General features: G+C 44.9%; 1 protein-coding gene across 2 annotated transcripts in view; it reads right to left on the bottom strand.

The window, feature by feature from the left end:
* Positions 1 to 786: 786 nt before the first annotated feature.
* LOC110982267 (uncharacterized) overlaps positions 787 to 16,327 on the bottom strand; it is a 48,385-nt gene continuing 32,844 nt past the window's right edge. Inside the window, exons 4-7 of one of the 2 annotated variants that reach the window (XM_022240566.2) lie at positions 16,071 to 16,217; positions 7,886 to 7,953; positions 6,892 to 6,956; positions 787 to 4,900 (exon numbers count right to left, since the gene is read on the bottom strand). In XM_022240566.2, coding sequence (XP_022096258.2) covers positions 4,002 to 4,900; positions 6,892 to 6,956; positions 7,886 to 7,953; positions 16,071 to 16,217 — 1,179 coding nt within the window. In that variant the 3' untranslated portion in view covers positions 787 to 4,001. Of the gene's footprint in view, positions 4,901 to 6,891; positions 6,957 to 7,885; positions 7,954 to 16,070; positions 16,221 to 16,327 lie in introns of both variants that reach the window. The other variant, XM_022240565.2, reaches the window with a different exon arrangement.

Below are 16,327 nucleotides of genomic sequence, written 5' to 3' on the forward strand. Positions count from 1 at the left end.
GTGTGAAAAAGAAGCCAACCAGCGGCCATTTTACCGAGCCGAATACAAAGGCGTGGGTTGGCTCCCTACTATTGTCGTCAGGAAGAACAAAGGCGGGCATTACCAGGAAAGCTTTGTATTCGGCTCGGTAAAATGGCTGCGAGTGGATTCAATGACTCTATAAGCTGATTAAGGGCATTGCGAGTCCAGATTTTATTATACACGTCCGTGGATCATTACAGCATGCAGCTTCTGTGTGCTAATTGTCCATGTGCACTGGCGCATAAGCCACCATGTTGGTCCCATTAATTGAGACACTCCTGGCGTAATACCTTAACAGTTTTGCGTTACTCCGTAGCAAAACGCCCCCTCTCGTTCACCCACACGGCACAGTACAGCAACGCATACAGATGGATCCAGTTACCACAAAAACTCGATTATTGGTCACATGCGGGTGGACCCCACCAATGGCGCTTGTGGCAATCATTGTGATATGACACTGTTTCATGACACTCGCGCCGTACAAAACCCAACCCTGCTTACCGCCACCAACGGGGGGCATCGGGAATGCCCAGTAAAAATGTCAGTTAACTCGTCTGTACGCATGCAGCAACTCACAACCTCTAGCCATAAAGAGCCCCAAAAATCTTTTAAAGGCAGATTCAATGCCAGTTTTACGCATTCAGATCAATGCTCAGTGAAACATTTTGCAAATCCATTTATCAGCACATTCCCCGATCCATTACATTTGCCAAATCAAAACACACAGATAAGAAACTCTAAAACAACCACTCGCTGTGACCGTCCTTCGGGTGTATATCTACAATCTCAACGTTTTAATTGACTCGTCCTCACTAAAGAAAGCGTATGTACACGCGGTTGATAAAGAAATCTCCTTGATTCATTACAATCAAAATAGGCAAATAAGTTACGAACGAATGATTACATTCTATAAAAAATCGACAATCTATTATTAGTGTCCGAAAACAAGAAACCAAGATGTATACTCAGTCATCAAAAACGACAGATGAAAACTTTTTTTCAATAAAATTGCACAAGATTTGTATCACCCTCAATAACATACTACACTTTAACGGGTTAGTTGAAGTTTTAAGCATTAATTAGGGCGAGTCAGCAGTAATAGGTGGTACCAAGTGTCGTCGGTACTGGTTTTTGTGAGCGTAAAGCCTGGTTCCCATATCGACGTAGGAACTGCAAAGAGCAACGCAAACTGTAACGCGAACATAATGGAAACATGACAAATGGAGGTGTCGCCGGCGATGCAGACAAACGCAAACCAGTCTGCGAACGATTGGCAAAGCTGAACCAGGTTAAACTTTGCCGACTGTTTGCGTTGAGTATTGCCATACGTGGTATCCCCGTGCAAACATGCTTGCTGGCATGACCGGCATACAACGATGTCCCTCTCGCTTAGTTCCACAAATTTTGCCCACTTTCTCCCTAATGCTCTATTACATTCTTATGATCAACTAAATAGCTGACCATCAATGAAATGTACGAAACTGGAGTACAAGTGTGCCATTGTGAGGTGGTACTGGCAATCTAAAAGGCTATTTTCCGCAGTTTGCCATTTTGTTCGTATTTTTTGGGTGGACCGGAGCGACGTCATGCACCGTCTGTTCCGTTCGTGTCTGCGTCCTCACGTCTTGTGGACTGTCTGCGTTTACAAACGGCCATATGGAAACCAGGCTTAAGAGACACACCCAGTGTAGTCGAGTACTTTTCCCGTACCAACGTCTGTGCTACATAATGAACTGTTTAGGAGGGACCAAAGCTACGAAAATATTGGACATTTGATGGTAAATGCCCAAAGGCAAGATTACAAAGTGAATGACATAAAACACTCCCTGTTTTGTAAAATTAATTTTAAGGAGAAAAGTACTCGAAAAGTTCTCGGCCGAGCACTTTCCTCCCACTTGCTGTAAAACTTAGGTGGTCTCTGAAGTCATCATTTTATTTTGTGATTTTGGCTTTATGCATTTAACATCCAAATTGAATATTCATGTTTTTGTTCCCTCCAGTTCAGTATTGGACATGCAGCTGCAATTATAAATCTCCAAGCAACAGCCGTGCAGTGGCTTTCTCAATCGACACCGACGTGCAATTTCCTTACTTTTTTATTTATGTCAATTTGGTTAAATAGGGTTTTTATGAGTTGTATTTTGCTTTCTTTTGTACAATGGATAAGATTTGCTCCCAAACCTGAAGTCCAACGTGGCTTTTTTTTTTTATAAATAAAATACAGTTCCCAAAAGCAATTCTAGTTTCTCAAATACCGTACTGACCAATACTGTGATCTTTTTTTTCCGGCACAAAGGTGTTTGCCTTTCCGGTATTCAAGTAGTCTTGTTTGAACATGAAACAACGTTTCTCAGCATTAATTTGAAGCATCCAAGTTATGGTCACGCTTTAGAAACCTGGCGTTGGCCTTGGCGCATCTCGTCAAACATAGTCACGTGAACAGCTGTCATCAAATCACAACTTCGAAAGGGGCCGTCAAAACAACGACAACTTGTTTTGATCGAAACAGAAGAGGTGTTATGCAAATTATGTCTTCTGTATGTAGTTTTCTTGGGCGTCGATCGTTCCTCGACAGTTACCGTCTGCGATTTTAGGCCATTGCCAAACAGTTCAACACTACAAGATTGCCAGAATGACACACGAACAGAACAGAACAGTAAGTATAATTACAATGTACATGCAGCAATAAGGTGTCCGGATAGGTCGACTGGAACCCTTCACAGGGATGGTCTCAATCGCCTTAATTAAACTGTCATAATAATAGCAATCATAAGTCTTGTTTTACTCTAATGATGTTACATACATACAACCCTTATGTCAAAATGATCACAGAATAGCCAGCCAAAATATACAAATCTCAAATGCACGAATATGTACTGAGCCAGGAACAATATATCAACAGGAAAAAACAGACTTTTCAAATAAGAGAAAAAGCTTGCTACAATGCAAATTCTTACAATATAAAAGTAAAATGGAACTGCACCAATTTAATATGAAATTGGATAAAATAGTGAATATATTTGTTATAAAGTAAATGGAATGAACTGTTTATAGCTAGTCGAATAGCCCCGCTGTGCAGTTATGTTTGGCAGAAAGACAGTTTTCCATTTATCAACATTGTGCCAAAATTCAAGGTAACAAATGTATCATCTCAAAAAATGACGTCAACATTATTTTACTCCATTCACTGCCGTTTAAAACAGTGTTTTAAATTCATGCAAAATATGTGGAATAGGAGAGGCCTACTTCTACAAAGTTTAATGTCTTAGCCTTGCCCCATTCCATCTTAAATAAGGAGTTTCATTTCGTTCCATTATAACCAGATTCTGCAGATGAACGATTTTGACGGGTTTGCTCGTTTTGTTTAATAAATCAATTCGCACCTCGTTGGGATTCAAAACCATGACCAAACCCCGACTTCACCATGACCCGGAACAGCCTTGGGGTCCAGAAATAATTGACAATAAACTGGTGCCTTAAATAATTGGTTCTAATTTTGAACAGATTTGTTCCAGCAAAACCCGTCCTTCGTTGGCATCATTGCAGGGGATAATTGGGAAAACAAGGAATTCAAGTAGTGCACCCACATGATTTCCACGCACAAAAGAATGTGGCTATTTTCAACTGAGTTTAATTTTGGGCTTAAGTTTAAGTGAAGTTTAAGAAAAGCGACCGGGAAAGAAATGTGAAAGCTTAGAGTTTAGCAGAGAAAAATTGCAATAAATAAGTTGGCAGTGGATCAGTATACTAAATCAGTGCTTTGATAATATTCGTGCTAAGGAGAAAAAAATCCAAATCCGTTTTTTTTTTCTTTTTAATTTTCACATTGTGAAGCAATGTTGGAGTACAAAATATTTCAATATGACGCCGGCCGAGTACCAGGTAGGACGCTTTGTGTTTAGGCCGTTACAGGCTTTGTGACGCCACCTCAATCTGGTGCCCAGGCCATAGAGGTGTTTGTGGCAGTAAAATCAGTAATGTCACATAGGGAACTTGACTGAGTGGTTGGAGAAATGGTTGTACACATTAGAATTAAGTCCCATGGCGTCAGAAGAGGTGCTAGTGTGACCCCCGTGGAGGAACTGTGAGGGCCCATGGAGTGACGTCATGCCGTTACACGCAGAGATGTTCTGTTGGGCGGCGAGGTGCCTGACCGCATGGGCCTGGGCTTGATGGGCGTGGAGGTGCGCCATGCTGGAGGACATGGTGGTGGGGTGATGGTACCCACTCGAATTATACATGTGCGGTTCGCAGCTCTGCATGTACATGTTGGACGTGCTCTGCAGAGGGTGAACACTCTGTCCCATGCACTGATTTTGGTTCGACACGGAGAACATGGAGAGCGACCGGTAGTCCTGGCCGTGCATGCTGTCCTTAGCCAGCTGAGCCACGGCCAGGGCCGTGGCCGGCTGCGCCGAGGTCATGCCTTGGTCGTCGGTCATGACGCCGTGGTCCTGCGAGTAGCACGGCGACAGCTGATCAACCACGCCGCTGGAAGTCGTGCCCGTGTAATCCGACAAGCGCGCCTCGTTGCAGCCGGCGTCGGCGTCGACGCCGAGGGCGCTCGTCCCGCCGCCCATGCCCGTCCTGGACGTCTTGGTGTGCAAGGTATGGCCCATGGGGGCGCTGGATTTGGCCAGCCCTCCCTTGTGGCAGTGCGAGGTGCCCGGCTCATCCACCCGTGCCAAATCGCCCTCACCAGCTCCTAGGGGGTCGCAGCCGAACAGCCCGTCGTCCATGCCGCGACCGGCCGTGTCTCGGGGCTGGTGATTGGACGAGGGGCCCCCAGTGTCCAGGTCGCAGCCAATGGGGGAGGAGTTGCTTTCGTGCTTTTCCTTCTTCGGGACAGCGTGGTCAGATGTCTTCGAGTTGTCAGAGTCTGCTCAAAATACAAAATAAAGGAAAACGGAAATTGTTAAAAAAAAAAATTGTCTCATCATCGGAAAGGGCAGGCAGCATCTTGGATATCATTCATGCCCATAGGACAAAGCACTCATCGTCTCCGAGCTGATGAACTATGAACAGTGGGAGTGGGCCAATTGTAGGCTTCTTTTGCCAAGCAGTTTGTGAATTTTCATCCACCTGCAATCTCTTTTTCTTTGCTTTTGCGCTTTTCCTTTTTGTCTTCTAACTTTGTACATTTGTGTTAGATATAGTTTTATCAGGAGAGCTTGTGCTATTCTGTTTCTTGGTTTGAAGGAGCAAGCGCAAAGGATGTGACTTCAGTTGTCTGTGCTGACTGTTGAGACTTTTGCAATGTACCAAAACGGGTGCAGGACTGTAACGAAAACAAGTTTGGAATACTGCGTCGACGTTCATTCATGTTTCGTTCCCCTCGCTCTGAGTGGCCTCGTGGAAAATCACAATAGAGTGACGTAGCTCGGATGAAATAAACGCAATTAGGAAAGAAGCTGTTTTCAGTCAAAATGAGCTTCTTCTTGCATGAAGGCTATAGCTGCAAAGCTTAATCAACGATATATATGGGCCTATCTCGCCTTGTTATGGCGAATTGGGAAGGGAAGACCTTAAGCCAAATGTGGACTGAAGATGAGCTCAGTTCAATCGTTTCCTCGTAAGCAATTATCGTGGCTGATGAGCAAAGACAGGAAACTGTGAAAATGACTCTACGAGACCAGGGCCAGGGTGTCAGATCTGCCACCTGCCGGTGCTCGGAGCTTTCGTTGCGTAACCCCCCGTAGCCTCCCCCGGCCCGCACCCGCTCGCTTCACCGGTGATTGGTCCCTGGCTCCGCCACACCGTTGCCTGCCCGCACCGTACACTAGTGCAGCACAACATGCGAAATGGCAACTCGGGGCGCGTCAGAATTGGAGCCTGCCGTTTGGCGAAACATGTTTTTCTTCGCCCGCCAGTTAATAGAGGGGCTTCGCTTGTTCTTTGCACCCCAGCGCTCGGTGTTTGTCGCCCAAGCGTCCCCACAAGAAAAAAAAAGGAGTAGGAGTAGAAGAAAAGAAAGAAGAGGCTAACTGATGAAATTACGACGGCGACGAATGGGAACACCTGACGCTGATAAAATTTTGATATCTCATTTAATATTCTATGAAATTTAGATGCGGGGGAGCATCGAGCGAGGCGACTCGGCCGAGTCTGAAGAGGGAGATATGATAGAGAGGAACTCCGTTCTGAGGCACAAACACGTGAAATATCGCTCAGCCTGCAAACTCTCAACATGCTCGTAGATTATATTTTTGCCGCATGAGTTGCTTCTCCTGCGCGGCATCGGCTGCGCCCTGGCCCCTCTAACCCATCTTTTAAGGGCGACAGCGGATTCCTATAAGGCCTTGCACGGCCATTAATGCAGGTCTATCAGCGTCGGAGGAGCTGCTGAATTTCTGATGCCGTAATTAAGACGGGAACTGTTCGGGCGACGGCGGTCTTCCTCTCGCCGTTAGCTCCTCATCAGCAGAACATTTGTGATCCATTACACCTCAAATTACACCCCCTGCTTTATCTCAACACAATGATTTATGTGCAAGTTATGAATTCTCAATTTCATTGGATGATACTGTAACCGTCGGGTTCCACCAGGTTTCCCTCGAATTGTTGGCATGAGTTAAATGAAAACACTTGAGGGAGATCTCGGTTATTGTGTTGCAAAGACGAACTGAATGAATTTGGTTCCTCGTCAGTATTTATTTCAAATAAAATGTAAAACGTTTCTAGGTAATCAGAACAAAAAACTTAATTGCTTTTGAAGCTGATCCCAAATAGCCGTAATGTAATTTTAATTATGTTCAGAAATGAAACTCATGAGCTGAAGACATGTTCCTTGGTCTACAAAGTTATACTACATGATTTTTCACAAAAACCCTCATATTTAGTTATTTCCCAACAGAAGGTGTTTTTCCTTACCTCTTTTATCGTCCAGGTCTTCTATTTTGGTGGCTGTAGTTCGCTTTAGTGCTAACCTGGAACCCCTGTGAAACAGAACGATAAAAGCAAACGTGAAAAACGGCCGGATGCTATGCACCGGCCAAGTCCAGCACAGGTTGCAACAACATTTACAATATAACCTTGGCAGCCATTTCAGGCGTTTTGAGGGGCAGAAGGACTGGATGTGGACAGATGTGAATATCGAACTACATGTATCAAGTTTGATTTGAATGTGCCCATGTAGGTTGCTCACCGTGTAGAGAGTAGGATTAGTAGCCAGTGGCACACCGGGGAGGGGCCCTGGGTGCTTGCCCTCCAAAAACCTGAAGCCTCAATGTACATGTCCATCTACAGCTTAAACTACTCGCCCCAACGCAGCCCTAAATCCCATTATCCTATGGCCGCAACCGGTGCAGGGGCTTGAGCATCATGAGCTATTTCGGAGGGAGGTAAATGCCGGTCCACCCCCCAAAAAAATCCTAGGTGCGCAACTGATAAGAAGCATATTGGAAGACAAGTAAGACGGAAGACAGTAAAGTTCCCTCACCACTCGATATGTATATCTAAATCTAGTCTGTACCTCCATGATCTATTTTATTAATCTAGTCAGCTATGAGAGAAATGATACTTGGCTATGAACTAACCGTTGATTGGATATGTTCATACAGTGTGACCATATCCCACGTGTAGTGTGAAAATCGGACCCTGTGAAAAACGGACTCACTGACCGTAATGCGCATGACTAAATGCACAGAACAATCGCAACTCGCGAACGTCAGGTCAGTGAGAGATCATAATTGTCACGGGGGGGTCCTATTTTGGTGAAACATCGAGTCGCTGAAAGTGCAGAGAGAGGGATAGAGAGAGCGCGCCTCTATGGTTTCACGGCGCTGTGGCCATCATACTGTCTCATTAACAATCAGTCAGGCATAAAATGATGAGTATATAAGTATACACAAACACAGATACCTACTTGCGTGCCATGCCGTTGTCCCGAAAACCCTTGGCGAATGGGTTGTGATCAATCTTGAGCTGAGTGATCTGTAAATTAACAGAACCAATAGAGGGAGAAGAAAAGGGAAGAGTCCATTACGGTGTGCAGCGAAGCAGAAATAAGAGGAGACGAGGAAACATTTGGCCCTCCCTCCTGACATTCTGGACAAAGATAATAGCTGTCCCAATATTATAGGGCAAGTTCGATCAGCAGCAAGTGTTAACCACTGGTCGGTTTTCCCTGATGCCCAATATCTATTTAATGCATAGGTTACCAGTCAAAATCGACCATTGGTTGACTATTTGTTGCTGATAGAACTTGCCCATACTTGACTCTGGCTTCACATAATTTTTCCATAGCGCACAAGTTTCCCCATGGGGCTATTTGCATGATGTAGGCACGTATGACAGTACAACATGGATAATATAACTCTGTATTATCGATGGAGGGACTGTTGCCAGCTACGCTCAGAAAGCCGTCAAAGGCCGGTTTCCTTCCAGCAGTACACGGCCATGTGGCCAAATATAACGTATTGCGACATGAGTGTCCCAAATTTTGGAACCAAAATGGTGGATTATGCGTCACTGCACATGGACAATTAGCACACAATAGCTGCATGCCGTACTGCACACAATAGTAACAGCAATTGTGATTCCAAAGTCTGATGTTGGCACTTCTCTGGACTAGTCCTATAGGGACTGGAAGCTAGCTACTGTTTAACGTGAGCGATTGGTCCTGTCAATTTGGATGCGTGAATATTTTGTCAGGCCAATAACAATGCTTAACAAGAAACACGTTTCAGCGTGGAGGCGAATGAAATACAAGTTCCTCTCCTTACCAAGCCTCTGTTGATCACAGCGTGGTAATTTATTTTTCAATGGTTATCATTGATAAATCATTTTTGCAATTTCTTTCAAATCAGTGATTACTGTGTTAAATTTCAGATAAATGTACCATATAGTGAAGTTGTCTTCGGTAATGAAGAAGAAAAAGCGAAATATGCTATCAGCTCCTGCTCGATGCGTGCATTGAGCGGGGACCGTTTCCTCATTTACATACACCCGGCAGGATTCTGCCAGATTCATTACCCACTACTGGTCACTACATACGGAGGACTTCTGTAAGACGTCTGGAGACTACGTACGGGACGGTAACTAGTCTGTCGCTACTCTCTCAATGTACAGTTCTGATCTGCGACCATGGAGGCCGCCACCCAGTGGCACCATGATGCATTTTTCAATAGATAGTTGTGCTATCATCCAGCTGAAGCCAAGTTATAATTAGACACGGCCTAGCTTGTACAATGCTCTCGCCGTTACTATAAGGGGTCTACCTAATGGCAGTGATCACGTGACAGGTTTTACCCCGGACACTTGCCGCTCAACGATTGCTTTCAGTGGCACGGCAATCGCAAGTCCGGCCAGTGTCGTTGTTTTCCTGTGATGGAGATGAGTCTATCGCTAGCCTTTTTCACAAGTCCTTTTTATGAGGCAAGTCATAAGTAACTGGGTATTGTCGCTGTTCATTGTTTTGAATAGTTTGTAACTTGGCTTGCAACTGGATAGCTTTAGATAGATCTGTGATAGACTTCCATGGACTTGTAATAGACTCGACTACAAAAATGTTGTTTTCCATTCCAGATCTTTACATTGCTTCATTAATTAATGGGAGACTTTGAGACGCTTGGTGGCGGCAAACATATCGGTCCGTTTTAACAATTCTGAGCATGCGCGCGTTGTTTTGAGCGTGCTCGCATATTGTTCTGAGCAAGCGCAGTACTTTCCCTTTTCATATATGAAAAGGGACCAGTATGTCTGCTGCCACCAACGTCTGAAAGTCTCTCACTGGAACGAGCAGCGAAATACAAACAGTTAAATTATTACAAGATTCGCGCTGTATGGATTTTGCACGTAAAACAATGGATTTGTGCCCAACAGTGTATTTTCGTCAAAGTCCAGAGGGCGCTTCAAAAGTGACAAAGCTCACGCATGTGACGCGATTTGCAAAATGATGCGCGCTATATTATAACGACGCTTTTCTCATCGATATTCTAGGCGGTATTAATATTAAACGAAGGTTATTCAATTCATTTAATTTACAGACCGTACACCCACTCCAGTCGCCAGAAGCTGGGAAACTATTTCATGGCAGTGGATTTAAAACGCTTGTCTCCTTCTTTTTGGTTCGTCTTCAAAATATAGTTGCACTGCGACTACGTACGTATCTCTATTGGGTAAAGGTGAGGGATAATCCTCATTATGATATAGCCTTTTCTCTGTATACAGCACATTCGTAGTTTTTGCCAACCAGCAGGTGGCTAACTACGGTTGACCGTCAGTGCGAAAACAATTCGCAAAAACATCTGACGCAGATATGGAAACACTAAAATTAATGATAAATACTACTACTAAATACTAAATGAAAATGCCTCCATTTTTCACACTAATAGCGCACTTTGCATTTTAAGGCAACAAACATCACAAACCACGGGTGAAATTTTCCGTCAACTCAAGTCGCTCAGGCCAGGCAATCACAGAAATTTGCAATCGTGCGCTGTGTCAGATTCTATAGGTTACAAACCACATGCTTATTCAGAATTTGTCAAAAAAGACTCAAGATAATCGAATTGAAAAATAAGTCGGGTTTTCGGTCTGGCGTATCCTTCCGCTCAATTAAAATATCAAGAGTGTGTTAATATTTAATCACTTGACTATTTAGCTATGGGGGTACCGGTATTTTAGGCCGAGCGGATTCTTCACTGCAACTGTGCCATAGTTCCTTCCCGAGGATTTACGCAAGCGGAACGCATGGAAACTAACTCCGCGCATGGCCTAAACTGATCGTACCCCCCCCCCAAAAAAAGTATATCATACAAGAACTTAATTGTTTGAACAAACTCAGGGTTATACAAAAAAATCCACAGGAGCTTCAGCAAATATTATTCCCCGCTAGTGATAGTCGCAGAGCAGCACGAAGAATTATTCCGAGCGGGCCGTGTGGGACCGCTGGCGGACGGGCCAGCCGAGTCGAGACTCTCTGCCGGGATTATCAGATCTCAATTAACGTTTATCAATATTCATAACTTGGCCAAGACGCGGCCGATCGGGCGTGACGAGCTTAGGAAGGAGATACGGGTTGTATGGGGGGATGGGGGAAATGGATGACGGGAGGTTGTGGTGAAAGGAGAGGACGGAATAATGCAAGAGAAATGGAGACGGATGGAGGTCGCGGCAAGTTTAGACAGGAGGTGAGAGGCAAAAGGATACCTGGGTCAAGGGCTTGATACTAGCAAGAGAGAACGAAGAAGTTCCGAAGGGGATGGTTGATGTGGTAGAAATGGCTGGCTCTAATGCCAGGGTGCCAAGAGATACGGGATGCTCAAAGAATAACAAACGTACGCCTTAAGTCAAAATACAGAAGAATAAAAGAGAGTAGGTGTGTTGGGGAAAAAAAAAGAAACGCAGAGGTGAAGAAATTGCTGAGAATAATTTTTACCCGAAGACTAACAGGCCAAACAGATATCTTTAACAAATTATGCTTCGTGGCTCAACAAAGTGATACCTTGCACATACAGCTGAACTCGCACTTTTTTCGGCTATTCAGTGTGTGTGTTTTTTCTTCAAAAGGGAACAGTGTGGCCGAGATCGGACATTTGTGCACAAGCAAAGACTTTAAAGCAATGGCAGTCAGTTGAAAAAATGGTTATAAATAGAAAGGCATACGATAGTGAGATGAAAGCGCAGACGTATGAACGCATGGACCGCCATGCCAATCTTGCGTGTAAAACAGTGATTTCCGAAAGGTTCGGGTTAAAACCGTGGACGGCAGCGTATGTTGGACACCACGCAGATCTCGAAATTTGCAAGAAGTCTGGAATTCGAACTGTAAGTCTAAGTGTCTATCGATATCGTGTGTCTGTGGATGAAAGGGTCCATTCACCAGGAGTTAAAGTGCACCCTGACTGACAAAAGATAGACAGACTCAGCCTGGTGGGAAGATTTTCAACCGGGCTTGTGCACGCGCCCGGCGAACACGCGATGGCAATGCGCCTTAGGTAGAAGCACTTCTTCATCGGTTGAAAAGAGCCGTGTTGGTGGGAGTGCTCATTTTGTTGGTAGCGACGCGACCGTATAAAGCGTGCATTTCATAGTCTTCCGTGAACCAGCGAAGTTCAGTTCCCGCCAAAGGAGCATCCGTTTCTAGAAAACTGCTGCCATCTCTTGGTGAAGTCGCGGATCATACTTTCAAACAGAAATTGGTGGCGCGAGCATGCTCAGCGTGTCTTCGCTCGTACCCCAGCGCCCGAATAGGGCGCTGAAGGGTTGATGGCCTTGCATAGAATTTAGTGAAGGAAATACGTCACACGGGGTCACAGCTGACGGCGCGCAGAGCATTGTTGGTAAATTTCAGCCAGGCGTGCGAGCTCACTCGATGTGGTGGTTATCAATTCGATATTTTGTCTTAATCTTCTTCATTGCTGAAAATGTTCTCGCAACACTTTATTATTTCATCCAAAATTGATCAAAGAACCAGTGTTCGGGCTCTGCGCGACGAGCGAACAGCGCGTCCTATACCAACCGCCAAACGTGCACCGTCTTCTTGTGACCAACATGGCGTGCTGTTTCCCTTCAGCATTAATTTTGCCATTTCACAAAGGGTGAAATTATACTAAATTCCAAAAATCTTAATGACCATTTTTAAAGATAAAATTTGATTTGAAACACTTTCTCGAGTTTATCTGAAAGAGCGCTCAGCCCCGTTTCCAAAACCTTTTAAAAATACGCAAGGTAGTATTTTAACAAACGTGAATTAGAGGCCATGAATAAAGAACAGTAGCGAATGATCTTATAACTTCAGAACGAAAATCGCACATTATCCTGAGTATTTTTCTGAATGTTTTCTTGAAGGTGTGCGACACATACGGAAGACAGTGGAAGTGTTCAAATCTTCAATTTATGGAAAGAACAACTTTACTTTTGAAAGATATCGAAACAAAACCACAATTGTGCAGCATGTTGTCAACGCTTCACATTATTTTCAAACCACAGTCCCTGCGTTATCACCCGAAATTTCAACTCGGTATCACTCGCTGTTCCCTAGACTTCTGCACACGGTTGAACTACTTTCACCCATAGACATGTTTAGTCGGGCTCTGTCAAAATTACAGTATCCAGGCATTGATTTCTGTAGGCATGCTGCTGGTCTGTAGGTATTTTAGGTCGATGGTCTATGCTACGTAAAAACGCACTCTCTTGTTCCCACTCGCAGCGGATGGAGGAGAAACTTGGAAGTGAAAATCACGATGGGACTTAATGTAGGTTACGGCACGCTGGTCTCACTCGAATAAAACGAACTTGAGGCTTCATTAAACAATAATTGGGAAATGGATCCACGCTTTCCGTGACTCGCTTCTCTTCTATATCAATTTGGAAGATTTACGGGAAAGTTAGCATCAGATTTCGCTAACGTAGCTTGTCCGCGAGGTATAACGTGACCACCCTTGGGAGCCCCCGATCGACTATGGAGAGTTTCCGTCCGGGAGTCTCAGTGCACGCCCGCCGGAGTTTGCTCATTTGCACGAGCGCTGACCGCGAACCAAAGAGCCAGCGTGCCGTGAACTTGGGACATGTCGCGACCACCGTGTGCCGGCCCGGCCCTCCTCCAGGCAAGTAACCGATGCGATGTCCCCTGACGCGGCGGGCCCGGTCAGGAAAGTAGCCAGCCAGCCCACGGGAATTACCAGAGGAAAGAGAGGGAGAGAGGGGGGGGGGATTTACCAAACAAAGATCGGCGGACGAAAGGGCGAAACCGCCATGCCAGCAACAACTTCAGGGAAATCCAATTTAGCTGGGAATAATCTGGACATCATGAAGGATAGAGTTAGTCGGGGGAGTGGGCGGTGGTAATTCCCCTGGCTGTTTAAACGGCGATCGTCACGGGTGTAACCCCGCGTGTCTATATGTAATGTATGAGGTAATGGGATGTTGCTTGCGGGTACAAACACGATGAACTGTACCGTAGTCGAGATCCATTCGACTTGCGTTTCGCTTCAGTTACTGTCACTCTGTATTTACTCGATGCAAAGATGGCATTTTGAGCATGCATTTACATGTTAATTACTCAGTTCAGGATGAATTGATTCCCATCAGTTTTGGCTTATGACCCTAAATAAATAACATGAACATTAAGCAATCATTGAAAAGTTAAACCAAAAGGAGAATGAAATGCACATTTTGAGCATACGGCCTACGTGACAGCCGAAAAATTAAAACATTGCGTGAAATATAGACCAAATTTAAGATCAAAATATAAATGCTGTAAGAAAAATTTCGTGTACATGTATCTCTTTCAGTTATTTACAATGAAACCACATGGTGTTTCGGGATTCGTGATTTCCATTAGTTTTCTTTCTTTTAATTGGCTTTCCCCGTCAGTCTAATGGCAAATATTTTCCGGTCTTAGTTCAGAAACACGCTGCATTTGCGAGGTTGTAGAGTTACGACAACGATCGCGTTTGCCAACGTTGACCGTACCACTGACGCTGCCCGAGCCGGGTCGGAAACAGAAAACGTTCGGCCCCTCCGTCCACGGCGGGCCCCCGCCCGATGACAGCTTGTGAACGCGGTCTACTCGGGGACCGCCGAAGTCGCCAGGGGGAGGGGCCCACATGATCGGAAAACGCAACAGAAGCATTTGCCTCGCATGGCTGCACTGCCGTGACTCCTGGACCGAGAAAAGCAATCACGAGCCCGTGATAGCTATCGAATGGAGCTCGAATTCGATGGCTCGGGGATAGAAAAAACTATCAGACGAGAGTAAACCAGAGAGACGGGGGGGGGGAAGCTGGAAAGCTGCAAAAATAAGGTCTTCCCCTCCCCTCGATTGTCGTGATCAGTTGTTACAACATCGGGTGTAGAGTCTGACTGAGAGACTGGATAGAGAGATGGGGAAACTGCGGAGCAGAACAAAGCCCAGGGTAGAGAGAACTCAAGGACTACCCGGCGTATGCACGCATACCGAAAAAAAAAGACCCACCACGGGCATACGGGGTGCAAATATCTCTACAAGACAAAATCGCTGCGGCAGGTCGGGACGGACGAGATTTCCCGCGTCAAAAAAAGTCGCTGCTTTAATTGAGTGCCTGCTCGGCACCATCTACAGCTGGACTGCGAACACAATGGCGTCCCATGTAGAAGCGCGGACTGACACGGATTTCAGGAAAAGATTGGCAAAATGAAATTACTCCCGTGGTGGAAAACTAACATTCTTTGTCCTTGGAGGAGAACTAACAGGGTGTGAAAGTTTTTCTTGGCTGAACCAATAAAAATGTCGCTACGAACTAGTTCAGGTGGAATCGTGCGGTTTTTTTTTCCTCAAGTGTATTCATGCCTCTCTTTGGGACAGTCTGTGTTGTACTAACCGAATGATACTGCGTTATGAGAACGTCATCAGCCAAGCAGAAAGCGCTATGAGAAACCGACCCACAACCAGAGAGTGAACACAAGACACAAACGGAGCATGGTAAATGTAGAATGAGGAGAAATACAGCGAGTGTCCTAGACTCAGACTCACAGACGGAGAAATGGAACAATAGAGGACATATACTGGTAGTCGTTCAGGAAAGCAAGCAGATAGAACAAAATGGACAGAATGTAACATGAAAGAGGTCCATAGAGACAGTGGCATCACATCATACACCACTCTCTTTTTGCCTAAAACTTGTATGGACGGCCAAAGTGTGCAGAGATATGACCTTTTGATTGGTTTTTGATTTCACCACAAATTTGTTCAAAATGGACATTTGTCCAATTAGTTTTTAAATAGGCTTGTGTTTTCATTTAGTATTTAGTAGATCTTGTATTATTATGTGGTGTGCTGATACCTGCGTGGGACCTTCGTGAATTGTTCTTTTACTTGGCTTGTTCTGTACTGACAGCTGGCCATATTTATTTTTAGCAGTTACTTGTTTAAAAAAAAACTGTGACGGCAAAAGAGCACAAGGTAGAAACATTTGCTTAAAATTTTGATAGTGCTGCAGGTCATTTTTGAAAACAGAAGTTCCAAGTACATAATATTGTAGCAAAACAGTTAAATTACAGACTATTTGTCCTTAACATGGGACCGATGAATTCCTGTCCATATAGTTTAAAGGAGAACCGTATACCTTTTCATTCTGGTAAGCAGTGACGGCGATGAACGTTGTTTCCGGGAAAGCGAAGGTGACGAAGGAGTTCCAGCGAAGACTGAACACGTCGTTGGCCTGCACGATGTGAAAGCGCGGTTGGTACTTATGCATCGAGTTCAAGATAATCTGCTGGTGAAAACACAGTAAACAAAGGGGGAAGGCCGTCAGACGTGTTAGCAATGCTGTGCGGTGATGTGTATATCTTCCGTTTCGTGATGATTGGAGCTGATTCTGGA

The sequence above is a fragment of the Acanthaster planci genome, linkage group LG09 (genome assembly GCF_054643075.1).
Source record: "Acanthaster planci isolate LZ-2023a linkage group LG09, COTS_SCS, whole genome shotgun sequence".
Taxonomy (NCBI): Eukaryota; Metazoa; Echinodermata; class Asteroidea; order Valvatida; family Acanthasteridae; genus Acanthaster; species Acanthaster planci.